At 38.2% G+C, this 27,748-nt stretch overlaps 3 protein-coding genes across 3 annotated transcripts; all 3 read left to right on the top strand.

Annotated features, from left to right (window-relative positions):
* The first annotated feature begins 747 nt into the window (after positions 1–747).
* On the top strand, positions 748–1,369 carry LOC122304613 (glycine-rich cell wall structural protein 1-like). Its single transcript, XM_043116871.1, has 3 exons — positions 748–762; positions 851–1,031; positions 1,116–1,369. Exons 1-3 carry the CDS (start codon positions 748–750, stop codon positions 1,367–1,369), a joined length of 450 nt encoding a protein of 149 aa, XP_042972805.1.
* A 2,064-nt stretch (positions 1,370–3,433) lies between these two features.
* LOC122304612 (glycine-rich cell wall structural protein 1-like) lies at positions 3,434–4,299 on the top strand. The gene has a single exon (XM_043116870.1). The coding sequence runs from the start codon at positions 3,434–3,436 to the stop codon at positions 4,070–4,072; it is 639 nt and encodes a 212-aa protein (XP_042972804.1). The 3' UTR covers positions 4,073–4,299.
* A 2,731-nt stretch (positions 4,300–7,030) lies between these two features.
* Positions 7,031–27,421, top strand: LOC122303798 (ATP-dependent helicase rhp16). The gene is made up of 16 exons (XM_043115761.1): positions 7,031–7,275; positions 7,740–7,838; positions 8,131–9,371; positions 11,086–11,208; positions 11,295–11,368; positions 11,900–11,963; positions 12,077–12,223; positions 12,302–12,387; positions 12,865–12,934; positions 18,359–18,484; positions 18,958–19,188; positions 20,257–20,361; positions 26,066–26,218; positions 26,725–26,813; positions 26,905–26,985; positions 27,065–27,421. The coding sequence occupies exons 1-16, from the start codon at positions 7,230–7,232 to the stop codon at positions 27,135–27,137; spliced, it is 2,808 nt and encodes a 935-aa protein (XP_042971695.1). The 5' UTR covers positions 7,031–7,229; the 3' UTR covers positions 27,138–27,421.
* The last annotated feature ends 327 nt before the right edge of the window (positions 27,422–27,748 follow it).

Genomic DNA, 27,748 nt, shown 5'->3' with positions numbered 1-27,748 from the left:
ACTGGTATTTTGGGAAAATCTCTTCAAATTGATCTTCTTTGCAGGAGACATGCATCCAATTTTCCATAACACAAACTCACACACTCACACACCAACACGTACAACTCAACAGACATGCTCTAATGAATTGAAATAAGCTTTTATAAATATTTCCAACCATTCAAGGTAGATTAACTAGATTTTTTTTTGAACCATTACACCCAAATTAAATCTTATCCACTAGTTCTGCGAGGCTTATTCATGAATTTTTTTCCCCTCTCCCAAGTCTTATTCCGTGATTTAGCTTGATTCTAACAAACTTTTCCCAAATGAAGTTTTGGAAGTGTTATTTTACTTATTTCGTATTCTTTCTTCCTCGTATTTTGAGTCTTCTGTGGGCCCAAAAAATGAAACGGAGACTACTTTTCTAACTTTCATTTTCTCATTTAATGTTCTGGTAAATCCCCAACTATTTCAACACGTCACATGATCATCACCATATTGCAACCATTAATGTCTGCTTAGTTGAGCTACAAGCATTGGGCAATGGGTGAAGCCTATATAAGGAGAGCTCTCATACAAAAGGATATCAAAATTATAAGCCAGCTGCAATATCAAGGAAGCCATGGGAATCGCTTCGAAATGGCTCTCTTTGAGTCTTCTTGTCCTATGCATTTTCCTCCAATTGATTGCAATCACTCTTGGAGACGACAAGCTTGACAATACTAGATATAGCGATCACGATTGTCGATTTGGAGGCTGAAGACAATGTGGTGGCAATGGGTGTGGTCGTGAAGGAGGAATAGAGGTAGAGGTGGTGGCATTGGGGGAGGTGCCGGTGGAAGAGGAGGTTTAGGTGGTGTTGGATCAGGTGGGGGTGTTGGAGGTGGTGGGGGGAGGTCTTGGTGGTGGTTCTGGGGTTGGGGGCGGTGTTGGAGGGGGAGCAGGAGGGGGTGTAGGCGGTGCTGGCTTTGGTGGAGGGGGAGGAGGTGGTGGTTTAGGTCAGGGTGGAGGTTTTGGAGCTGGGGGAGGTTTAGGTGGTGGAGGTGAAGGTAGAGAGAAGGGGGGGGGGGGGGGGGGGGGAGGAGGAGGAGGTGTAGGTGGAGGATCCAACCATGAGGGTGGGTTTGGTGTAGGTGGTGGTGTGGGAGGTGGAGCTATTAGCAGTTTTGGAGGAGGAGGAGGTGGTGGTGGTGTAGGTGGAGGATCAGGTCAAGGTGGTGGGTTTGGTGTAGGCAGAGGTGTTGGAGGTGGTGGTGGTGCAGGAGAAGGTGGCAGCGGAGGCCGTGGTGGAGGATTTGGAGTTGGAATTGGCATTGGCATTGGAGTTGGAACTGGTGTTGGTGTTGGTGCAGGCCAGGGATTCAGCAGTGGTGGTGGTGGACGTTGAAACCTAAAACACCTTAACCAGTTTTTGCAATAGTTGAATGAGTTTATTAAGTTGCATGCAATTCTTGCATCATTGTCATCATAATATCTGTAACTTTAAACTGTATGTGAAACAGTTCTAATCGGAAAAGCCAATAGTTATCAACTTATCATACAAGGAAAAGTTAATTAATCAAGATTCTCTTGTGTAATGTTTGTTTGTTTGCATGCTTTTTCCTCTTTTCTTTTCTGCTGTTCCTTCTGTACTTATTCTGAGAGTCAAATGTTGTACTGATCATGATCAATTTGATGATCTTGTAGTGGCTTTGTACTTGTGAAGAAATGAAATGAAATTATTGTATACCTCATTTAAAGCCTATCATAGTATATATTTCTTACATAATTTGAAAGATCCCAACATTTAGAATTAATAAGTTGATTATCACCATCAGGACATCCAAGACATACAATCTTAAGGTATGTTGTTTTGTATTGAGTCTTTATCGGTATGGTCTAGTTGGATTCATGATCATTCTTTGCCATGTTATATATATGATGATCATCATCATGGCTTGTTATCCATGGCAGGTTGAACTTGAACCCACAAAATCATCACAATTAGCTCCGTTGGTACTGCATGTCTTGTAAATTTGTAAGTAATTTTACATGTGGATGATGTTGAAAGTTATGACCATGATATAGATTCTTTTCATATTTCTTGTCATATGTATTTGATATTTTAGCATTCATCGTGAAATAAGTACTTACGACTTGCATGCCCGAGGACCATGCGAGTTGGAAGGAAGCCATTATAATGGGATAATTAAAATATAACTTATTTTAACTACAATTATTATAACCTTAATTAAATATATCATTTTTCATTTCTAATTTAATTGTATATATTATTATTTATTTTATAAACTTAAAACAATTAATGAAAAGTGATATTTAATTAAATATTTCTATTTAATAACAACACAAATAAGAAATACTACAAGAGAAATGGATTTTTATGACCAAAATGATTATTTCTGACGAAAACGTACTATTTATATGATGAATGTGATTTTATAGCACTATTCATCATTTGATTGATATAGTTATTAATTGCAAAATAATATTTATAGTCTTAGGGTGTGCAAGCTCCACACACTTCTTTTAAAAAAAGTGAGTAAACATGAAATCTGCAGGAAAAAATTACTTTTTTAATGATGGACTTCACTTTTTTTTAAAGGAAATGTGTAAAACTTGCAAATGCTAAGACTGAATATAACATTACTTTTATTAATTTAGTTTCATAAACAGAAACCAAACCTTTGTGCTTTGAAAATTATATAATGTAGAGATTCAGCAATTATCAAACCGAATAGCATGCATATACATAGAGGTATATATTGTTGATAATTAATTTTGTATTAGAAAGGAATCAATGCTGCATCTACCAATGCACAAGGAGTAAGTAATATGTTTTACTCTAATCTGCATAACTGTAAAGATTGAAATTTCAAAAGAGTAGTTTATACATTTGATTTTCAAGTGGTAAGTAACAGTAGTACATTGAAGATTAATTGATCATCAATCCCTATTTGTAACTATTTTATTGCTTTTCTTTATGCATTAATTTCCTAATTGGTTCAACCAGATTTAAGCTATTTTTATTAAAAGATGCAACAAATTAATCTTATCGTTGCTAATTTGTGCACTTTTGTTAATTCCCTTTCTGCCTCCTCGTGCTACCAAGAATTACATGAGAGAATAATGCTTGAATTGTGCAGTATGCTAAAGCGTCAGGACTTGCATTTTTAGTAGAAGAATATGTTACTGACTTACTGATTTAGCCTTTGGGCTTTAGCCAGTCCCACACAACTATCTATATATTTGAGTCTTCATTGAATTCCATTTTCTCATTTAATGTTCTAGCCAGCCTCCAACTGTTCCAATGCATCCCATGACCATAATGCAACCATCAACGAGTGCTGTTTAATTGAGCTGCGATAGCATTGGCTGGTAGGTGAAGCCTATATAAGAATAGCTTCCATACAAAAGGCTACCAAACTAAGTGAGCTGCAATATCAAAGCAGCCATGGATGTCTCTTCGAAATGGCTCCCTCTGAGTCTTCTTCTCATGTGCATTGTCCTTCATGTGAGTGCAATCAGTCTTGGAGATGACAAGCTTGACAAAACTAGGTACCATGATGATGATTGTCGATTTGGGAGCCAACAACGATGTGGTGGTAGGTGGGGTGGTCGTGGAGGAGGGCTAGGAGGTGGTCACGGTGGTGGAAGAGGTGGTGGCATTGGGGGAGGTGTTGGAGGAGGAGGAGGTTTAGGTGGTGGTGGAGGTGTTGGAGGTGGTGTAGGTCATGGTGGTGGTATTGGAGGGGGTGTAGGAGGTGGTGGTGTTGGAGGTGGTTTGGGTCATGGTGGTGGAACTGGAGGAGGAATTGGGGGCGGTGGTGGAGGTGGTGGTGGTGGAGTTGTTGGGGGTTTTGGACACGGTAGAGGCTTTGGAGCTGGAGGTGGTGTAGGCGGTGGAGGTGGAGGTGGCGGTGTAGGCAGAGGATCTAGCCATGGGGGTGGGTTTGGTGCAAGTGGAGGTTTAGGAGGTGGAGCTGGTAGTGGTATAGGTGGAGGGTCAGGTCATGGCGGTGGGATTGGTGCAGGTGGGGGTCTTGGAGGTGGTGGTGGTGGTTCTGGAGGAGGCATAGGGGTGGGTGCATGAAGTGGTCATGGTGGTGGCCATAGAGGATGCATTGGAATTGGTATTGGCATTGGCATTGGAATTGGTGGTGGTGTAGGCCACGGATCTGGAAGTGGGTCTGGTAGTGGCAGTGGCGGCGGTGGTCATTGAGAGTTAAAACTCATCATACCTCTAGATATGTACTTTTGCATATTTGAACAAATTTATAAAACTGGAACTCTCGTTTTCGAGTTATCTTTTTAACAATATCACCATCTTAATATGTGAAATTGTGGCCACTGTCAAACTACTGCAAATGTTGTTCCATAATGATTTGGTTTGGGACAATTTTCATATGATTTTTCCTGAGTAGTTGTAATGAAAGTCTCGTAGTCATATGAGTTGCAGTTTCCTCTTGTAGATAGTGACTTGACACTCTTTTTTCTCTTGGCTTACCAGAAGTAACATGGTTGTCAAAATCATTAAGGTTTTCATTCTCATTCCATATCTTTTTTGAGAATGGATATCATCAAGTCAAACAAGTCAATTTTCTAATTATTGGCTACATTTAACAAGACCATGTACCACCATGATAGCTAGAAAAAATACTAATAATTTTATATGAGAGAAAGAAATACACTTTCTCACACATAAAATGAATTTCTAAAAAATTTATTGAATATTTAATGTTGTATGAAAAGTTTACACCGATATAAATAAATTAAGTAGGACTCACTATATATGTTTATTTCTCTTTCACTTGAAGCTTTTAGATTTGCATTCGAACTCGAAGGGATCTTGATCCAACCATACAACAGTGAGTATCCAATATTGTTTGAAAAGTTTACATAGACATAAATGAATATTGTACGACTCAATCGGTGTCTGTTTTTATTTAAAACTCGCATGTTAGGATTTTGATCCAACTTTAACAATGACCATTATTGATTTATTTTTCATATAGATTATTTATTTACCCATCCACAAGAAAATTAATGTTACATAACTTAACTGGTTTATAAATTTAAATTATTTCATCTCAATTCATCTTATTTTATATAATTATTACAATTGTTATAAATTTCTACACAAAATTTAATCAATAATTTAACTTTTTTAAAATTTTAAAAAAATTAATATTAAAAATTTTATATTATAATAATATTTTATTTAAATTAAAAAAAAATATTTATCCTTATGTCATTTAAACTATTTAATCATACATTACCTTACTCTTTCTACCCTCATAATTGGTAACTACAGAGCAATTTCAGAGTGTCAATAGAGCGCTGGGACCGAGTGGTAGACCGGTGGGTGGACTCAGAAATGATGTATGCAGATTGGATTTCAAAATTGTGAAGGCATTGTTCATTGTTCCATGCCACAAGTCACCGTTGTAGGCAAAATTTAATGCTGGTTTGATTAATAAAAATTAAATTATTTTATTTTATATAATTATTATAAATTTTTTAAATTTTTATATAAAATATAATAAATAATTTAATTTTTTCAAATCTTAAAATAAAATTAACAGCAATGCTACATATAGTCGTAAAATTACAAACGATGCGCAATTACTTTGAAAAAAAGTAAGGTCTACGATTAAAAATTTAGTTTTTTTTTTTCATGTGGATCTTATATTAATTTATTTTTTTCAAAGCGACTGCACGCCGCTTGCATAACCATGACTGTAAACATCATTTCTCTAAAATTAATATTAAAAAATTATATTATAATAATATTTTATTTAACTTTTAACAATACATCTTATCTATATTATGTAACCAAACGAAATTAATTTTCTTTTCATGACATTCTTTATGGACATAATTGAAATTTCTTTTATTACTATTTTTAATGACTGATGTCAATTGTAATCGAAGGTACAGATTATGAAAAACATCTGTCAAGATGGCCGCTAACATTTTTATAAAAGAGAAATGATATTTGCAGTCGTGGTTGTGCAAGCGGCGTGCAGTCATTTTGAAAAAAATAAATTAATATGGGACCCACATGAAAAAAAACTAACTTTTTAATCGTGGACTCCACTCTTTTTCAAAGCGATTGCACGGCGTTTGCAATTCCACAACTGTATGTAGCATTACTCTTTATAAAATTTGTTAGAGATACAAAGGAATCTAAAAAACTAATGTTGCATAGTGTCATGCCATCATAATTTTTTTTTCCTCATTTTTTTGTGTTTTTCATCTCTCTCCCCCTCTCCCTTTTCTCAAATCCACTAGACCTAAGCCATTGGAATAGAAATACAAAAAGAGAGATTGCGAGAAATGTGTAACTATTAGCGAGAGGTGGCGACATCAAGGAGAGGCAACAACGTTGGGGACTATAACTGACGACAACGAAGTCGAAGCTATTGACAATCATGTCCCTTAGATTTGGGAAAGCAAGGAAAGTGGGGGGAATGATGGGGACAACAAAATTTAAGAAAGAGGAAAATAATGTTTGTGATGGCGTGACAATTATCAAGTCAATTGGAGGAATTCTGTTGTGAGATTTTTTTGTATGGTAAGTAACCTCTATTTTTATAGAATAACGTTAGATATAGTCTAAAGATTTATCATAATTAGTTATAATTCTATTTTTTCGATGAAACATTTTATTAAAGTATTTAATCCCGATTGAGAACAAAAAAGAATCCAAGCAAGATAAATATTAAATGATTCAAAACTCAAATTATTTTCTAAATTAGAAGTAAAAAAAAAATAAAAGTAGCAAACGGTATTAGCTTTTAAAACGAGGTACAAAAGGAGAAAACCTGCATTGGCCTCCACGGCCGTTTGCATATATCGTGCAATCTAAACCGTTAAAAAGCTTGAATTCCTTGTAGGGCCCACTTCAGTCAAAACTTTAACAGCGTTGATACGATCACATTTACAAATTCCTCCTTAAAGTTATACACAATATACAATCCCGGTGTTCTAAAAGAGAGCTGAGATCGACTTCCCGCCGCTTCGCCACTATATAAAGAGCGCTTTCTCATCGTGGAGTCGTGTGGAATTCCCCACGCGCGCTCTCTCTCTCTCTCTCTCCCTCTCTCTCTCTCTCTATCTCTGGCCGGCACGGTAAGGCCGCCTTCTTTTCCTTCATCAAACCGCGAAAGGGTTTCGCGATAACCTAAACAAACCCTAAAGTTTATTGGGTTCTTTTTATTTTTGGAGGTTGGTTTGGTGAATAGGCAATGGAGCTTCGTTCTCGTAGGCGAATCTCTAGCCATCCGATAGATGGTAAACTCTCGAACTCGATTTTCTTGTTTTTAATTTTTATAATTTTTTTTTTCTTTTTATCATCGAGGGGTTACTGAAAATGTGTGGGAAAAAATTGGTAAAGATTTAAGCATGCGTTGTTTCCTTTTTTTTTTTTTTAAAAAAAGTAATTTCTTTTCCCTCTCGAAATAAGACTGTTTGCCTACTGTAAAATGCCAAATATTATATGTATATATAGTAAAATAAATTTATAGACTAGCGTTTGGATTAATCGGTATTACAAAGAAGAGTCTATTCAGTTTCCTTGCTGTTTATTTATTTATTAACATTGTAGCTCTATGTGCTTACAGTAACGTAGGAAAGGAAAAGGAAGTAAAACCTCGAACTCTAGCTTTTGGATTGATATGGAACTGGATAAAGTTGCAGAATTGGCTTTAATAATGCTTGACACTCTTATTAAGTTTAAGTTATAATGTCTAAATTAGAATCAAGCAATGTGGAGGTGCAACAACTAAGTGACGATAGCTCGAATGAAGCAGGCTCCGATTCAGAAGTTTATGTGCTATCGGATACCAGCGAAGAAGGTACTTTTGGATTTTTTTCCTTCTTTGTTATTGTTGTGATTCCAGATAAATCTTCTATTAAAACTTTTTTGTATTTTATTGCAACTATCGAATTTGTTTTAAAAACTCTTGGGGAAAATGTTTGCTGGAGAAATATAATGGGGTACTTGGAGCTTATATACAAAGTAAAAATTCTGGGAAAGTGTTCTTGATGATCTATTTTCACTTGAAACAGACAAGTCTGCAAAATGTGATGTAGTTGGTTTTAGCTTTAAATTATATGTAAGTGACAAATAATGGTATATAAATGTAGATGAAGAGAATGGAGGGAGAATGGATTTGGATTTGAACAAGAAACCAAAAAGTACAATCAAGGTTCATGATTGGGAAGATGATGGTTATGATTATGAGAGTTACAATGAGGATTTGACAATGAGGAAGGCTGGACGGAAAATAGTGGAGCATGGAGAACCAAGTGGGGTAGAGAGTATGGTGGAGTATGGAGAATCGGGTTGCGAAGATAATGCAATGCATTGTGGACCTATAGGCGGAAACCGATCTTCTCAGCAAAAAGCAGTTGAAATTGATTTCATAGGGCTGAGCAAGAAGAAAATGCATAAAAAAACAACAAAAAATAGGGTCCCAAAGCCAAGATTATTGTGGAATCAGTGGGAAGAAGAGCATCAGAGATGGATCGATGAAAATTTGGATGAAGCTTGTTTGGATAATCAGAATGAAATAATTGCTGAAACTTCTGAGGCTCCATTGGAATTGATCATGCCTTTGCTAAGGTACCAAAAGGAATGGTTGGCCTGGGCTTTGAAGCAGGAAAAATCTCCAACTAGAGGGGGAATTCTTGCAGATGAGATGGGAATGGGGAAGACCATTCAAGCAATTGCACTTGTCCTTGCCCAACGGGGAACTCAGAAGATGATTTGTGAACCGGATGAATCCTCTGTATTACAGGGCCCATCCAAAGACTTGGCTGGTATTAAAGCTACTCTTGTGGTTTGTCCTGTGGTTGCTGTGAGCCAATGGGTGAGTGAGATTGATAGGTTTACTTCAGAGAGGAGCACCAAGGTGCTTGTTTATCATGGGGCTAATAGAGGGAAGAATTCGAAACATTTTGGAGAATATGATTTTGTAATTACAACGTATTCTATTGTTGAGGCTGAATACAGAAAGTATGTGATGCCACCCAAGAAAAAGTGCCCTTACTGTGGCAAGGCATTTTATGATAGTAAGCTGTCAATTCACTTGAAATATTTTTGCGGGCCTGATGCTATTAGAACAGAGAAGCAGTCTAAACAAGCAAGGAAAAAAAGCAAAACTGTGATTTCAAATCAGGAAACAGAACCTGCTGAAGACAAGATGAATGAATATGATGGCAAGAAAAGGAAGGGAGCTCGTAAAAAGACACCATACAAGAACAACAAAGAAAAGGATAAGGGGGGAATTAGATTTGGAAACGAACATTCAGCAGGTGTAGATGGTTCTCCCAGAGGAAAATCATTTCTGCATGCTATAAGGTGGGAACGAGTAATTCTGGATGAGGTAAGTTTGCATAAATTATTTGCAATAGGAATTTTTTTTTTTTTTTTGATAGGTAAACGGTAATATTAATACGAATAGGCAAAGCCCAAGTATACAGGATGCAATACAAGAGATAGGGAATTTTCATTCTTCTTGCTTTCATTTGAATTTGCTTATGGCCTTTGTGTGTGTGTGTGTGTGTGTGTGTGTGTGTGTGTGTGTGTGTATTTGTGCGTGTGAACAAGCATCTAGTTACACATTCACAATCAATGATAGGGATTGGTACCTTTATGCATGGATGGCTCATTTTAATGAGCCAGGTGTGGTCGGTATAGTGATTCTGAATTCTCAAATTTCATAATAATATTTTGTAACTGGTTAAAACTACATAAAAGGTTTGACATGCTTGAACCCTTGGTATTGAGACGAAAATTTATTCCCTAGGATTATAACCATAGACTATGTTTTAACTGGGGAATTTTGCACTCAGATTATCAGAGTTTCATGATTTCATGTTAGAAGATTTGTTTCTGTTTTTCTTGGGCGGGGGTGGGGGAGGGGTAGGTGTATTTTTCCAGGTTTGACATGAAATCTACGTATGATACAACATAATATGACCTGAATATAAATATTATCGATATGAGTACCTGCATGGCTAGACAATATCTTTGATTTGATATTTCGTAAACCAGGTATATATTATGTCACATCTACGTATGGTGTGACATAATATGACCTGAATATGAATGTTATTGACATAAATACTTACATGGCTAGACAATATCTTTTGATTGGGAATATTGTAAACCAGATATATTTATACTTTTTTTAATTGGCATCGGGTGTCCGAGAATAGTGTTTCAACTAATCCCGGAGATGCACAGGCCCTCGGTAAGGAGTTTCCTGCAATTGCACCTTGGGTAATTCAAGAGAAAAATCCCTCAATCTGATGGCCCCTCGAGATTGTTTGCACCCCAAGGGATTTGAACCTTAGACTTGGGGGGAGCATACCCTCAGAGGTCCAAGGCCTTAACCACTTGAGCCAACCCCTAGGGGTTGTAAACCCGATATATGTTAAACAGTTCAAATGCCTAAGTGCTTAAAAGCTTATGCTTATAAATTATTGAATTTTATTTGTTAATTTATTTTGATTGGTTATTTTTTTCTCTTGTTGTGAAATTGGATTCTTATTTTGTTGAACTCTGTTCTGTTAGACAATGTGGTCAAATAAATATCAACCAAAAATAAAGTGATTTGGTAGACACTCTGGTGCCGCTTTTTCACGGAAGCCTTTTCAGCTTGGAATGGGCCTTCGCCCAAAATCATCTTTTTGTGTTGTGGTTGGATGTTGCGTCCAACCACTGCTGGTTGTGATTCCAAGATAATCTGCCTGCCCCGTGGAAAAATGTGTCCCTTATGCTCAAGTAGAAGCTGTTTCTTCCTTTTGAACATGTTCTTTGTCAAACCATATCTACAAAAGAAAAAGAGTAAATCTGATCACATTCTAATAACAATTTGAAAATGCTTTTTCCCTGTATTGCTTGCATGCCAAATCCAATGTCTTGTTTATTTTCTTGTTGTTCTTTTATTTATTTGCATCCATGGATCTCTATAGAGTGTTTGTGGTCCTTTTGTATAACAAAAGATTTCAAAAGTTATTTTGTAACCTGGGCCTATGCTTTCCAGAAGTAGTTCTTCGTTCTAAAAATGCTTATAGCTTTTCTATTTCAAATAGGCACATTATATAAAAGCTAGACATTGTAATACTGCAAAAGCTGTTCTTGCTTTAGAGTCTTCATACAAATGGGCCTTAAGTGGCACTCCACTTCAGAACCGTGTTGGAGAACTTTACTCTTTGGTAAGTTGAATGCATGTTTGAGAAAATTGCTACAATCAGGCAACTGTCTCTGGTAAACTGATATGGTTGCAACGCTAATTACACAGGTTCGCTTCCTGAGAATAATACCATATTCTTTCTACTTGTGTAAGGACTGTGATTGCAGAACACTTGATCATAGGTATGCTTTGAGATTCAGGATTGTTTATGACTTGTTTACAAATATGAACTAATTGTGTACATTTGATGGTAGAGTATAATTTGATTCACTAGTACTAGTTTGACATACAATTAGTACTAGTATGCCTTTATTTTTCTTCTACTGAAAACTTCTTTCCATTGGGAGGTTTCTGGGACATTTTCAGATCTTCTCATTTTGCATAATATGAGGCCTGTGATTGGTTTAAAATGAAAAATGCTATAGATCTCATATCTTGCTCAAATGACGTGTTCTGTTTGTTTTTCCTCTTTCTACTTTCCAAGTTCACAGTAAGGAAATGTTGTAGCACATCATACTTGTTGCGTGGTAACAAGGAAATGGCTTTAAGAATTGGTGGATGTTAATAAAAAAAGATTTTAGTTCTCTTATACTTAGTTTATCTTTTTCTTGTGTGCTTTATTCTCCATTCTCCAATCATCACTTGAAATACTTTTTGTTAAATTTTGGTGTAGTTTTTATTCATATCTTAGTGAGTCTGATGGCTTCATGCAGTTCTTCAAAAGAATGTTCCAACTGTCCTCATAGTTCTGTGAGACATTTTTGTTGGTGGAATAAGGCGAGTACTGAAAATTATTGCTCTTATTATTATTATTATTTTTTTTTTTGTTGCTTACGGGGTATCTGTTTTTCACATTGCTGACAAACCATTTAATCCTTGATTCTTTTTAGTATGTTGCTACACCAATACAAACATATGGAAATAGTGTTGAGGGACGAAGAGCCATGACTTTGCTCAAATACAAAATTTTAAAGACCATAGTGCTAAGACGCACGAAAAAAGGCAGGGCCTCTGATCTCGCACTTCCTCCTAGAATTGTAAGTTTTATTTGCTTTATGGCTAACACCCTCTCCTTTTTCCCTTCTGGGTATAATGCTTCCCTAGTTTTTGTGCAGGTTTCATTGAGGCGGGATACCCTCGACATCAAAGAACAAGATTATTACGAATCATTGTACAATGACAGTCAGGCGCAGTTCAATACGTACATCACCCTCAATCTCTTATTCTTTGTGTTTCAATCTTGGATTTCACATTTTTATGCATTTGTTATTAACATCATTTCTCGTCAGTCTAGATGCTTAAGGTTCAGGTTTAATTTTTCTGAAAGTTCAAGATTTTGCTGCAATAGGTTCCTTGTTTTATCTCCTTTTATTGTTTTTTTTTTTTTTTTTTTTTGGTTGTGGGGGGGATTTAGAATCCTGTTTTGTTCTTTTCTTTTCTTTTTGTTATATTTTTATTTCACAAATTTCGCAAGACAAAAATTGTTGAGTGAGTTTTTATTTTCTTGAAATTCCTTTAATTTTAAATGGAAAAAGTTATATCCAATTTTTTTTTTTCCATTCAATGATTGTACTTTTTCTAAATGTGCTTGTGCCCATACACCTAGGCAAATTATTATCTTATCAATTGTATAAAATTAATTCGGTGTCTTTGTATCAATTTGCTTGGTTCTTTACAGATATGTTCAGTCAGGAACTGTGATGAATAACTATGCTCACATATTTGACCTTCTCACACGCTTGCGGCAGGTAAATGACAACTGTACTATAAAGCAAGAGTAGCGGTTTGGTTCCCTTTTTAAAGTATGCATGCTGTAGTTAGAAATATACAAAGTGAGGGCCTTGCATTAATCATGTGTAGCCTTTTCATTTGGGAACTATTTATCAGAACATGAACTTGGTTCCTGATTAAGAAAGTTCTTTCAGAATCTTTGATGAATAGACTTGACTGACCAAATTTAGAGTTCTACCCGTCTATCTTATTCTTAAAGACTGGTTTGCATCCTACATTCCTCATTTTCTTCTCATCTCTACCAACCTTTGAACTTCTGACTTGGTGGAAGTCAGACATGCCACCAACCGACAGTCAAGTAAAATTATATTTACTTGACAGCAAACACCAGCCTTCCTTGACTGACTTGGTGGAAGTCAGTCAAGGAAGGCTGGTGTTTGCTTCTGCATTCAGCTGCTTAAGATTTAAATTATAGAAGTAAAATGCTGGTAAGATGCTGCAGACCAATATTGGGATTTAGGGTGTCGTCTCTTCCTATGAAGTATGTGGATCTTCCCTTTTCCATTCAAGGAAAAATTCATTTGGTATGGCCTTATTGAGAAAATGGAATGCCGGTTAGCTGGGTGGAAGTGACTATTTATCTAAGGGCAGTCTAGTGTTGGTTAAAGTGCAAGACATATTTAAGTGCAAACGCTGTCAGCCTACGTGCAAGGTGCACATTTTCTAAATTAGGTATGTTAACAAATATTACATAAAAAGCAATAAAAAAAGGCTTAAAAGGCAAGATGGTCACATATTTAAATATTAACTTAATTTATATTAGAGTAATATTTAAAAGGACAATCAAGTAGTCACCTAATTACGTAAAATTTAAACATGTCAATCTATATAACTCTCTTGTGCTTTACTAAATAAACACATCTATGATACTGGGTAGCCATAACCAATTGAAGTGCGTAGTTGAATTAAAATCTACCAAAAAGACCATGACCAGAAAAGCTTAATAACCATATGTACTGACTTATGCTAACATAAGAAATCAAACATCAATCCATCTAGAAAGACGGACCATTATTTCAGGTTCAAAGCATACACATCACATGTCAACATATGGTACAGTGGAACATAAATGATATTCAATATCAACTAATATACTTAAGAGAATTTTTTGTACATGATTTTTTGGGTCCTGAATTGATATATTACATTTTCTTCAAAGAAATTACCAAGATGTGCTTTTTTTGCTCTTTAAGCAAACGCCAAAAGCGCCAAGAAGTGCACTTTTGTAAACGGGCTTTGTTTTTGGTTAGCGTAGCGTCAATCTTGTTGCATTCCACTTAAGCACGCATTTACTAACACTGGGCAAGTTGATCACTCTGATTGCAAGTACTCCCTCCAATTTGGCTACATATTCCTTGGCTCTCTTCCTCATTCCTATCGATGCAGCCCATTGCCTTGAGAAATGTCAATGTTATTTCTTGTGGGGTGGGAGTGTTGAGGAAGTGAAGCACCTCATTAAGTGGGTTGGCATTTGCATTCTGATTCTTCAAGTGGTTTGGAGTATAAAACCTATTATTGGTCTTTAAAGCTCTATTGGACAAATGGTTATGGCATGCCACAAAGAGGGGCATTGTCGAGAGTTTTGGTAGAAGGTATTATATTAGTATTTGGGAGGATGTACCAATGAGATTAGCAGGTCTTTCGGTTGGGGGTGGAAAATAATGCAGATGCGGATTTCTCACGTGTTAAATTTGAGGTGGGACATGGTGTTAGGGACCTTGGTCCAGTCCCTAAACATTAGGATCTTCTAGCTCTGCTTCTCCTTAAGATGACCGAAGTGCCTTGTCTTCTTGCTTGTCTTTACTTGAGTATGGATCTTGAGCAATGGTGTTTGGTGAATAATAATGGATTGAATGGTGATTGTGGATTGATAAATCAATGGAATGATTATGAGCAATGGTGCAATGTGGACGGTTTGGATGACCTCTCTTGATGTTGGCACCACTTAGAGAAATTTAGGGTTGGATGATTGGGGTTGGTGCCACTTAGGATATTCGGTGCTTGTGGAAGTGAGGCTAGGGTGATGGATGAGATGATATCCAAAAGTGCAGGATCACCTTAGGGTTTATGGGGGTATGGCTAGGGTAGGAATGGTAGGGTTTTAGAAGAATTCCTAAGATATAGGAATTAGTGGAGGCTAGGGTTAGGGTTTCCTAAAATATAGGAAATCCTAATGGGATCTAGGGAATTCAGCCAAGGCCATGGAGGCACTAGATCTAGGGTTTTATGGCTTTATGGAGTAGATCTATGATGGAATATGGAAGTATGGAGGCTAAAATAGTGTTTGGTGGGTAGAAAAATATATGGAAAGTGAATGGTAATGGGCAACACGGCTAGATCTTCTTGGAATGGTAGATCTAGTGTGTTGTATGGATGAATGAACCAATGGATGAATGATGGAATGAAATTGGCGTGAAGAACAATGGATTTGCAAAGATGATGAAAGCAAAAAGAAAATAACAAAATAAGTAAAAGTTCAACAATGGAATTGTGAAAAGAAACTTGTCATATGACAGATAAATGAATCATCATCTATTCACAAATGGCAAGGTGAAGATCCTCTATTTGATATTCACAAATTGCACCCAAATAGCCCAAATGCCAAGTACCGAAAAGAGATCTCCTAGACAATAATCTGTCCACCAAGGAAACATGCTAAAAGATGCAAAATGATATGCTAAGGGTTATACTTATAGGATTACAAAGTGGAAACCCTAGTAGGTCCCATAAATAATAAGGCTTAAAATAAATGAAATAATAATAAAAGACTTAAAATAAATGAAATAATGAATAATAATGCTAGAGTTAGCCGTGGGACCCATAGTGGCCCACGGCTAGCCTAGGCCCATGGCTTGGCTCAAATATCCCATGGCATGGGCCATGGGTGTTGCTGCCGTGGTGCTTGGCTTGGTGCATGGCTAGGGCTACTATGCGCATGGCTGGTGCTCCCGTGTGGTTGCATGGCTGGTGGGTTGTGCGCATGGCCAGGCTTGGCCTGCGCGTGCTGATGCACGCTTGCCTGGTTACTAACCTTGCTAGTGTGCTGCTGCGCACTGGCTGGGCCAACAGCCTTGCTGTCATGCTGGCCGTGCTGCTGGCATGGGCATGTCATGGCATGCCTGTGGCTCGTCAGTGGGGCTGTCAAGGCATGTCAATGGTCGTGTCGAGGCTTAGCCCAATGCCACTTTCCTAGGAGTGCTGACACATGGGTCTATGTTCATGTTCTGGCACCATTTATTGTTTGCAGATTAGCTAATTGAAGACAGATTTCCTGGCATCGTTTAGCATTTCTTGCAGTAATGAGATGTTGATGGCATAACTTTTACAAATATGAGAATAGAGTTTAATGGAATATTACTTTCATTATAGATGTGCATGCTTAGGAGGTTGGGATGATCTCTTCCTTCTTCAATTGTCTGTGTTCTCTTAGACTGAGAAGTGGTTGGGCTGCTAAAATATACTGTATTGCTTCCAAAAGAGAGACCTTTGAGATCAAGTCTTTCTACCACTGACTCTTCCTCCAAGATGGCCCTCCGGCTTCCTTGGAAGAATATTTGGAGAACTAAGGCGCCCTCATAACATTCCTTTTTTGGTTGGAAGCATCAGGGTAATTCTTAACGGTGGATAACTTGAGAAAGAAGAATGCTTTACTAGGATGGGTGACCTCCTTGGAAGTCATCGAGTTGCACCCTCTCTACTTATCAAAAAAGAGGAAAGCTGTAGTAATGGACTGGTGGTCATGTGTAAGCAGAGTGGAGGAAGTGTTGATCATCTTTCTGCTACGCTGTTAGGTGGCACTGGATCCATGGACAATGATATTTTGTACTTTTGAGATTGCAAGGGTCATGCCCCAGCAGGTTGTAAATTTGATGGCATGCTGGCAAAGTCCCCCAAGGTGCCCAAGCAACTTAGGGGTTTGGAGGATGGTCTCGTTATGCTTGATGTGAACAATTTTGCTTGGTTCTTGTGAAGATCGTGAGGGGCTTTTGTTAGATTTAAGGGCCATTATGTTTAACTTTATATTTGGATGGCAGTTTTTCTTCAGCCTAGATGGGCGTTTCCTCTTGTATACCATCTTGTGTACTTGGGCTATGCTTATTTTATTAATACAATTGTTTACTTATTAAAAAAAATATATGGATGGCGGTGCACAATGGTATTCATTCTTCTATTGTTCCTTCCTATCAATGAGGTTGAAGGACATTTATTCATTACAAGGATGGATCTAACTTACACAAAATGGATATTTCATGGGGAGCAAGAATTGATGAATTTTAATGAATATGCTCTAGAGACTAAGGGGAAAATCTTCACAATGGTGATGATGGTTACATTGATGACATCCATGAGATGTTAGATGATATTCATGCTACTACCATCGTGGGAGTTGATGAAGAGATGGATACACATACTGATTTTCTGAACCAACTGCGCTCGGAACCAAACACTTTTGAAAAACTATTGGAAGATGCTCATTATCCATTTTATCTCGGTTGCACAATGTTTTCAAAACAATCATTCATTGTGTAGTTACTGCACATCAAAACAGTTGGTGGCTGGAATGTAAAGTCATTTGACATGCTTATTAAACTTTTGAAGATTGCTTTTCCTGATACACTCTTACCTAACTTATTTAATGAGGCACGGTCCTTAGAGTGGGGTTTGGGGTTTAAATATATCAAAATACATGCATGTCCAAATGATTGCATACTATATTGGAAGGAAAATGCCAACAAGCAAGCATGCCCAAAGTGTGGTTCATCCAAGTGGGTGTCTATGTCACGTAGGCAACAACCAGTACCTCATAAGGTATTGTGGTTTTTTCCACTGAAATCAAGGTTGAAGAGATTATTTATGTCCAAGAAAATAGCAAAAAGCATGAGGTGGCATCAAACAGAAAGGTCAGGAGATGATAACACTTTGAGACATCCTGCCGACTCTGAGATGTGGCAGAAATTTGATAGAGATCATCCCTGGTTTGTTGGAGATCCTCATAACGTTTGGCTCGGTCTTGCTAGGGATGGCTTCAATCCTTTAAATAATTTGGCTAAACCATATAGTATATGGCCTATGATTCTAGTCCATATAACTTGCTACTATGGTTATGCATGAAAGATATGTTCTTCATATTGTCATTACTCATACTTGGTCTTAAGTCGCTGCTAGAATGAAATTGATGTTTATCTCTGCCCTTTGCTTGATGAACGCTCTTTTTCTTCATCTTGCTAGTTGGATTTTTCCTATTGTATACTTTCTGTGTATTTGGGTTGTGTCCCTTTTGCACTTATAATAACATTATCTTACATATTAAAAAAGATAATGTGTTGTGGACTAATCTCATCTGCTAATGTCTCTAATTTAATTTTTGTGCAAAATCACAGGCTGTTGATCATCCTTACCTAGTGGTATATTCTAGAACTGCTGCACTAAGAAGTGGAAACATGGCGAATAATGACAATACTGAACGAGTGTGTGGCATCTGTCATCACCCAGCTGAAGATAATGTGGTAAATTATCTCCTTGGTTACAGTTTATTTTTCTTCTCAGATATAATTCACCCCCCCCCCCCCCCCCCCCCCAAAAAAAAAAAAAAAAAAAACCTACCTACTTTAAAATATGGGCATATAACTTTTTAATTAAATTCTTGAGGGAAGAGACGGAATAAATAAATTCCAATTAAGTTAATACAAATAATAAGTGCTGCATTTTTCCCAAATGCACAATCTAGTTTACCTATGAATTTTGTTACTTTTCTGGAGAAGAAATAAAAACCTTTGAATTGCATGTTTGGTGACAGTGACATAATAAATAACACCTTGTTATTGGATGGTGAATTACCAAGTACAAATATGTGTTCTTTTATCCTGAAGTAGTGCATTTGCTTTGTAGATGCCCCCTGCCTTGATTTGTTTTGTGTAAGTAGATTAACACCTGGTCCTTGGTTGGTTTTCTACCTAAAAGCTTTTCCTTATTGTTACAGGTCACTGCTTGTGAGCATGTTTTCTGTAAGGCTTGTCTGATTGATTTCTGTGCTTCCTTGGGACAAACCTCTTGCCCTTCATGTTCAAAATTACTTACGGTCGATTTAACTAGAAATGTGGATGATGGAGATCAGGCTGCTAAAACTACCATTAAGGGGTTCAGATCCTCAAGCATTCTAAACAGAATACAACTTGATGATTTTCAGACAAGCACAAAAATGGAGGCATTGGTACCTGTCAATGAACTTGTTACATAATACATGCTCTTTTCCTTTTTCTCTGTTCAGATTACACTGTGGATAGTTTTATGCATTTTGAAAAAGAAAAAGAAAAACCCTATGGGCAAATCACATATCTTGTGATATTTGCTTAAAAAATTATTTTTTTAAGTATTTGCTTAAAGAATTATCACATATATGATATTTCTTGACATGATTTTGCTAGCTTATGATGTCTTGTCATTTTTTATATGAATATAGAGAACACAGAGGTCTACGAAGGCAATTGCTAAAGTGCTTTTATTTATGCTCATTCTTCTAAATTAAGAAACCCTTCTACATATCCTAGTAGACTTGCAAGAAAATCTCATTCAAACGTCATAGCAGTTGATGTTCTCAAATTACATTTCAAATAGCAAAGCAAATGTGAAGAAAGAATCATTCAAGAGAGCAAGTTGTTATTCATTATGTCACCTAACATATATTTTATCTTATTTAGTGCCTTTTCATTTTCAGAAATAAATAAGGAATTATTATTTAAAAATGAAAAAAAAAAGGTGTTAAACGACAAAGGACATGTTGAAGCTAAAGTTTCAGGTTTCTCAGTTTTTAAGTTGCAAGATTCTTTTTTCTAGGGGATTGCCTAATCGAACTTCCAGGATTGCTAAACCATTAATTTCTGTACCTTTCCAAGATCCTTTTTTTATTTGTGGTCATCAAAAACTGTTTTCATCTCTAGTAAATATCCCTTCCAAAAAAATTGATATAATTTTTTCGCCAAAACAAATCAATATTTTATGTTGGTTTGCTTCTATGCTTTTTGAGTGTATGTCTATTGCAACGGTTTTATATTTTTTCACTTGCCATACTGCTAAACAATTAATTGATCATTTGATAATTCTGTACATGTTTACCTGTTTACCATTTCTGAGTGTCTTTACTTTGCAAGGGTTTTATACTTTCATAATTGGTCATTTTATATTTTTGTTGATTTGCCTATGCGTTTTCTGGTGTGTATGTCTATTGCAATTGATATTACTTTTTTCACACTTGCTGTTGACTGAGTTTAAATGGTTCTAGAGGGAAGAAATTAGGTTCATGGTTGAAAGGGATGGTTCTGCAAAAGGAATTGTTTTCAGCCAGTTCACATCATTCTTGGATCTCATCAATTATTCCCTCCACAAGGTAATTTAAAATGTGCATTTCAATCTTTTATTTTTCTGTTTATGGATTATTCATCTTTCCTTTTAACGTTTATACAATACCAGAGTCCTACGTTTTCTCTCCGTACAACCCTTTTTTCCCTTTCACTCATCTCTGGCGCTTCTCGCCGGAGATGATCCATTGGTGTATTATTATCCATATTGAAGTTTAGGACATCTTAGTGTGTCTCAGAATCCCTTTTTAGTTTTCTATACTCAAACCTTTTTCCTCGGTGCTTTGTTATCTGTTCTTTTCATATCCTTGTGGCGTTGAGATGGAGTTAGTCAGAAATGTTATCATCGAACAAAAATGCTTTGAGTTTAAGAAGGTCAATGATAGGTGGTGGAGAATCTCGGAAAGTAGCTGCCGTGCGGTGAAATACATCTCCATGGATCAAGACTCATTGGGATGGCTAGCAAACATGGTGAAAGAAGGTGTAGTAAATGGGGGCTCGTTTGAGTTTTTTAGAACGAAAAGAAATGGGGCCTAGATGTTGGTGGTGCAGCGGCAGAGCAACTTCTATGGGAGGTTCTTTTCCATATCGGAGTTCGGTCAAGTGAAGAGACATGGGATGCTAGTGATTCCAGAAGAAGGGATGGGGTAGGGTGGACTTTCGGGGATATGTTTTGGGAGGAAAGAACATAGACAACCACATATGGAAGCCCATTCCACCGCTACCTACTATGCCGCTTCCGTCGTATAGGGAGGCACTCCAAGGTTGGATTGAGGGGCCTCAAGACCCAAAAAAGCCAGAGGTGGCAGGTCTGTTCAGGCTAGAGATGAGAACTCTTTTGGAAGGGGTGCAGTATGGTGAGGAGGATGGTAGAGGAGATGTTGACTTGAAAGAGGAAAACTGGTTGGAGACTTTGATTGATATTGAAAAGCAGATGGGAGAGTTGAGTTTTAAAATGCAGTGGCTGAAACGGTGTGTTTTGAAACAGAAGGTATTGGATGTGGGCTTGAGTGGAATGGGCCAGGGCTAGGACAAGCCAAATGAACCGGAATTAATGGGGAAGCGAAAGGGCCCAGTGGCCTAAAATGAGGCCTGGCTTATCCATGGAAAGGGCATGGTAGATATAGAGATTTGTGGCTTATCTGAAGACCCAGGCCCATCGGTCTGCGGGCCTAAGCCATCGTCGCCGGCAAGGCATCAGGTGACTTCGCCACCCTTAGAGGACAGCACGGTGTTGGTGGTGCTCACAACAGAGCATGAAGACAGCTCTCGATGCATCCACAACGGCGCGCCTGGTTTAAGGCTCTCGGATTCTGCCCAGAAATGTGCGACGGAGGCTGCTGGGGCTTCGTTGATGCCAATACAGGGGTTCTGTGAGGCCGGCATAGGTAAAGAGGCACAAACCACTAACTCGGTTTCACTATCTCTCTTGGAGGAAGATACGGAACCAAATGGCGAGTCCATCTCTCAACATGGGTCGCCAGCATATGCACAGATGATGCTGATGGTCATCTTTGAAGTACAGGAAGCAGCTGAGGGCATCTTCGAAGCACGGGAAGGGGAGGTGAATAAGTCTGAAGTGGAGGGGGACAGTAATAAGGAGATATGCCTGCTAGTATTAGAAGGGGAACCAGAGGGGGACAATGGGACATTAGCAGAAGGTATGGAGGAGGTTGAGTTGAAGGATATTGAGACTAGTGGGGCTGAGGGAGATATGGATAGCCTTATCCCGCAATGTACTCTATCTCCAAAGCCGGTGTTCAGATTTTCTTCAGACTAGGTGCTAAAAGAAGGTGAGAAACTTCATGAATGTGTGGGGATTTCGTGTCCTGGGTTTGAAGATCAGTTCAAGGCTCTTCTAATTGCGATGGAGGCAGGGAGAACTACAGTTATGAAATTAGTTGTGAAACAAGACTAGGAGTTGAAACGCCTCGAGTTCTATTAACTATGATAATAAGGAAGTGTGGGGGGAGAGAGGATGAAGGGAAGGGGGCCAGCGTCTTTTATTAATGCCTAAAATCCTTTCGTGGAATGTAAGGGGGATTAATGACGTGAATAAGCACCTTCGCATTAGATCTCTTCACCGTATTTGGAAGGTCGACATTGTTTGCCTTCAAGAGACCAAGTTGTATAGTATTGACAAACACATAATTTGTAGTTTGTGGAGCTGCTCCTTTGTGGGGTGGTGTTGCTTCATCAGGGGCTTCGGGAGGTGTGTTGGTATTGTGGGATAAGCAAGTGGTGGAGATGGTAGAGGAATGTATCGGGATGTTTTTAGTGGCAGTATCTTTTAAGAATTTAGAGGATGGGTGGACGTGGGCTCTAGCGAACTTGTATCGGCCCAATGCAGATAGAGAGAGAAGCTTGTTGTGGGAGGAACTGGTGGGTTTACATTCTGTGTGGAACTTACCTTGGGTCTTTTGTGGAGATTTTAATATACTTAGGTTCCCTAGTGAAAGGGAGGGGGCATCCATGTCGACAGGCACAATGGAAGCATTTTCAGAGCTGATTTTTGATTTGAATCTGTGGACTTGCATTGCAAGGGAGGACATATACTTGGTCCAATTGTCGAGGGGGGTCCCAAGTGGATAGATTTTTAGTCTCTTCTTCTTAGGAGACGCGTTTCCCTGATCTATGCCAGAAAAGGTTGCCACGGGTGTGTTCTGATCATTTTCCAATTTTGCTTGACTGTGGTGGCATTCATGGGGGTTAGGCGTTCATTCAAATTTGAGAATATGTGGCTGGAAGTTGAAGGATTTGTGGAGAAGGTAAGGACTTGGTGGGATGGCTACTCTTTTGATGGTAATCCTAGCTTCATTGTGGCAGGTAAACTTAAAGCTCTTAAGATTGATGTAAAAAAGTAGAATATAGAAGTTTTTATATATACAGAAGTGCAGAAAAATGTCCTATGGGAAGAGCTGCATGCTTTGGAGGAAGGGGATGTTAATGAGGCTTCTTTGTCAAGGAAGAACGCGGTTGTGATTGAAATTGAGAAAGTTTTGTTGATGGAAGAGATATCTTGGAGGTAAAAATCTAGGACGCTTTGGAAGGAGGGGGACAAGTGCACCAAGTTCTTTCACAAGGTGGCCAATTCACATAGGCGCAACAATGCTATTGAAGTCCTCCATGCCGGCTCACAGTTGTTGCATTCTACTGAAGAAATTCAAGACCATAGTGCAGTATTATGAGGAACTCCTTGCTGAAAAAGTAGATTGGTGCCCCAAACTTGATGGTTTAAGTTTTGAACAGATGGGTTCGGAGGTAACAGGATGGTTGGAGAGGCCGTTTGAGGAAGAGGAAGTGCATCTTGTGGTGAAAGGTATGTGTAAAGACAAAGCCCCGGGACCGGATGGTTTTTCCATGGCTTTCTTTCAAGAATGTTGGGATATGGTAAAGGAGGAAGTAATGAAGATTTTACATGATTTTCATACTAGTGATAAGTTTGAAAAGTCACTAAGCGCTACATTAATTGCTCTCATTCCGAAGATAGTGGGTGCCAATGACTTGAAAGATTTCCGGCCTATCAGTTTGGTAGGCGGGATTTACAAAATCATCTCTAAGGTGTTAGCTAAGCGCATGAGCGTGGTGATGGATAGTCTCATATCCAAACCTCAAAATGCTTTCATTCGGGTTCAGCAAATTTTAGACTCAGTCTTGATAGCAAATGAGTGTTTGGACAATCGATTAAGAGAAGGCATTATGGGGGTCCTTTGCAAGCTAGACATGGAAAAAACTAATGACCATGTGAGCTGGGATTTTCTTTTCTATATGCTTAGAAGATGTGGTTTTGGAGATAAGTGGTGTGAATGGATCAAGCATTGTGTATTAACAGCTTGGTTTTCAGTTCTAGTGAATAGAAGATCATGTGGCTTCTTCCAGTCTTCTAGGGGGTTGAGACTAGGAGACCTGCTATCCCCTTTTCTATTTGTTATTGTGATGGAGGCTTTGAGTCGCATGGCAGAGGCTGCTGTAAGGGGGGGCTTTCTCGCTAGTTTCTCAGTGGGTAGCAACAGTAATGTTAGCACCATTTCTCATTTACTTTTTGCAGATGATACCCTCATTCTTTGTAATGCAGCTAGTGGCCAGATTCGAACCCTAAGGGTGTTGTTGTTGTGTTTTGAATCTATATCGAGGCTCAAGGTGAACTTGGAGAAGTTGGAGTTGGTCCCGGTGGGGGATGCGAGCAATATAGCCTCTTTAGCGGAGCTATTGGGTTGTAAAATTGCCTCCCTTTAAAATACTTAGGACTTCCCTTGGGGGCACTTTATAAAGCAATGAGCATTTGGGATGGGTTGGAAGTGATTATAGCTATCAAAAGTGGGGAAGATTAACTCTCATTAAAAGCACACTGTCCAATCTCCCCACTTACTATCTTTCCCTGTTCCCTTTACCAGTGAAGGTGGCAAACTTGATAGAGAAGTTGTTCAGAGCCTTCTTGTGGGAGGGCATGGGGGAGGAATTTAAATTTCACCTTGTGAGTTGGCAAAGGGTGATCTGGCCAACTGTGAATGGGGGGTTAGGGGTGCCAAATTTGAGTGTGTTTAACAAGGCATTATTAGGGAAGTGGTTGTGGAGATACCAATTGGAAGGGAACTTGCTGTGGATGGAGGTCATTGATCAAAAGTATGGTTTTGCGTGGGGGGAATGGTGTTCTTTAGAGGGTAGGGGTTCATATGGAGTAAGCCTGTGGAAGTTCATAAGAAAGGGATGGGGTGATTTTGAAAAACATCTAAAGTTTGAGGTGAGTGATGGAGCACGAACCCGCTTTTGGTTAGATGCATGGAGTGGGGGGAGTTTTCTTTGTACTATATTTCCAGCAGTATTTAACTTGGCTGGAAACCAGCAGGCATCAATTTCAGAAATATTATGTCGTGCCAATGGGACGGTAACTTGGAATATCACTTTTACAAGAAATGCTCAGGATTGGGAACTTGAAGAGCTGGTAGATTTTTACAGTTATTTGTATTCAGTAAATCTAGGCATCAATGGGGGTGACCGTATGTTGTGGACACACACGGGGAGTAAAAAGTTTATTGTTAAATCTTTTTATAAGGCCTTGACAATCCTACAGCCTACTTTCTTTTCGTGGAAGAGTATATGAAAGGTGTTTGTACCTTCTAAAGTTGCTTTCTTTATTTGGACAGCCGCTCATGGGAAGATTTTAACAATTGATAACCTTAGAAAGCGAGGTATGGTTGTCATGGAGTGATGCTATATGTGCAAAAAGAGTGGGGAATCGATAGATCACTTGCTTTTACATTGTGAGGTGGCTCGGGAGTTATGGGCCGGAATCTTTAGTAGAGCTGGGCTGAGCTGGGTTATGCCTAGGAGTGTGGTGGAGGTACTTGCATGCTGGAATAGATCTCACAACAGTGCTCAACTGACAGCAGTGTGGCGGATGATACCTTTGTGCTTAATGTGGTGTTCATGGTCGGAAAGGAATGAGAGGTGCTTTAATGATAAGGAGCATGGAGTGGGGGCAATCTGGAACTTTTTGTTGTTCTCTCTTTCAATGGTTTTCTGCTATTGTTCTAAAGGGCGGGAAGGTTCATGAGTTTCTATTTTCCTTATAGCCCACTAGAATGTAACTAGGTGTCTCACTTTGTATACTTCCTGTATACTTGGGCATTGCCTAGTTTCTTCATATTCAATAAAGATTATTACTTACAAAAAAAAAAAAAAAAAATTTCTCTTTATGGAAGTAGACAAAGTAATGCATTGAACCTGTTGCAGTCTGGTATAGATTGTGTGCAATTAGTTGGAAGCATGTCCATGTCTGCAAGAGATGCTGCTATCAAGCGGTTTACTGAGGACCCGGATTGTAGGATTTTCCTCATGAGTTTGAAAGCCGGGGGTGTTGCTTTGAATCTTACTGTTGCTTCACATGTGAGTAATTACTTTCTGAATCTTGTTGATTTTTATCTATTTTTTTCAGGCTCAATTCGCATCAATGAACCATGCTTGTTTACCTGTGTTTAGATATTAATTCAGTTTTTCATTTTTCAATAAAGAAAAAAGTTTATTTAAATTTCCTTAGGCTTCATATCAGAATTTCAAGGAAAGTTCTCTTCTGCAGTAGGGAATTCATGTTTCAGACTATTGGCTGATTTTTGTATTGAGAAAAAGATTTACATATGAGAAGTATATGAACCTTTTTTTTAAAGCTTCATTCCTTTCCATTTTCAAGATTTTACCAACGATGCCCTTCTGCTGCATTAACATACTTATCTTTTAGTGGTTTGGTTTCGGTTTTTAACTCGGTCATTCCTTAGCTCTTATTAAATGACATAGTGCAAAAGAACACCTTTTAGCGTTTTTATGGTGGATACCTGAACGTAATTACTTGCTAGTTTCAAGTTTTGATATGCTTCATGTGCTGCACCTGTGTCTAGGTCTTCTTGATGGATCCGTGGTGGAACCCAGCTGTGGAGCGGCAAGCACAAGATAGAATCCACCGGATTGGGCAGTATAAACCAATTAGGTGCTGCCTTTTGTTCACTACTCCAATATCCTAAGTTCTTATTAGATTACTTCTTTCTTCATTGAATCTTACTTTGTCTTCATATTTTCAGAATCGTGAGATTTGTTATTGAGAATACAATTGAGGAGAGGATTCTGAAGCTGCAAGAAAAGAAGGAACTCGTTTTTGAAGGGTAAGTGTGAGTTGTCTACCGTTTAGAATATGTCATCCATCCATAATTTTCCCTCTCATCAACAGACTTTGTCTTGCAGGACTGTAGGTGGTTCATCAGAGGCCCTTGGGAAATTAACCGAGGCAGACATGAGATTTCTATTTGTCACCTGAGCAGGATTATCTACAAGATGAAACAAGTTCCGGTTGTATAAATGTCATCAACTACTTCCTCTTTTGTTATAGATAAGGTAGTTTTTCAGTCCAACACAAGCATCGGCTTATTACCTAGTCTATGTTTCTGCTTATAGGAGATGAGCCATGTCAAGTGCTAAGCTACCTAATTATGGACTAATCTCGTATGTAATTGGTGACAATTTTGCGGATCCTATTAAACAATTGCACTAAGTTTTATATCCTTCATCTCTAGTTGATGCCATTCATTCTCTTTCATGTTATCTCATTGTGTTCATGTAAATCATCTGTCATTCTGTTTAGTTGTATCATCTGCTGTGATACTAATCGGGTTCTCTTAGCTGAAGAGATTATAATGGGCGACCCAGCTCGAAATGTGAGTGTAAATGCACGAGTATTCACTCTCCAGTCCTCCTGTATGTTCAATGCGGTTACCACCATATTATGTGCTTTATGTCTCCGCCATAGTTGATATCAAGATCATTACGAGGGCACAAATCGTCATTCTTACTTACGAGGGCACAGATGTCATTCTTACATATATGATTATGCTTTCGGCTGGCTACAGTGGCTAGCCAAAGCATTCTCTC

Source organism: Carya illinoinensis, chromosome 3, assembly GCF_018687715.1.
Source record: "Carya illinoinensis cultivar Pawnee chromosome 3, C.illinoinensisPawnee_v1, whole genome shotgun sequence".
Classification (NCBI taxonomy): Eukaryota; Viridiplantae; Streptophyta; class Magnoliopsida; order Fagales; family Juglandaceae; genus Carya; species Carya illinoinensis.
This window is presented reverse-complemented; position numbering and strand designations above follow the sequence as displayed.

Bases quoted from the DNA above. Each gene is read 5' to 3' on its own strand.
- LOC122304613 (XM_043116871.1), top strand. The intron at 1,032-1,115 runs GTAGAGAGAAGG...GGTTTGGTGTAG, and splicing joins TTTAGGTGGTGGAGGTGAAG to GTGGTGGTGTGGGAGGTGGA.
- LOC122304612 (XM_043116870.1), top strand. From the start codon at position 3,434: ATGGATGTCTCTTCGAAATGGCTCCCTCTGAGTCTTCTTCTCATGTGC.
- LOC122303798 (XM_043115761.1), top strand. From the start codon at position 7,230: ATGGAGCTTCGTTCTCGTAGGCGAATCTCTAGCCATCCGATAGATG. The intron at 26,219-26,724 runs GTGAGTAATTAC...ACCTGTGTCTAG, and splicing joins ATCTTACTGTTGCTTCACAT to GTCTTCTTGATGGATCCGTG. The intron at 26,814-26,904 runs GTGCTGCCTTTT...TCATATTTTCAG, and splicing joins GGGCAGTATAAACCAATTAG to AATCGTGAGATTTGTTATTG.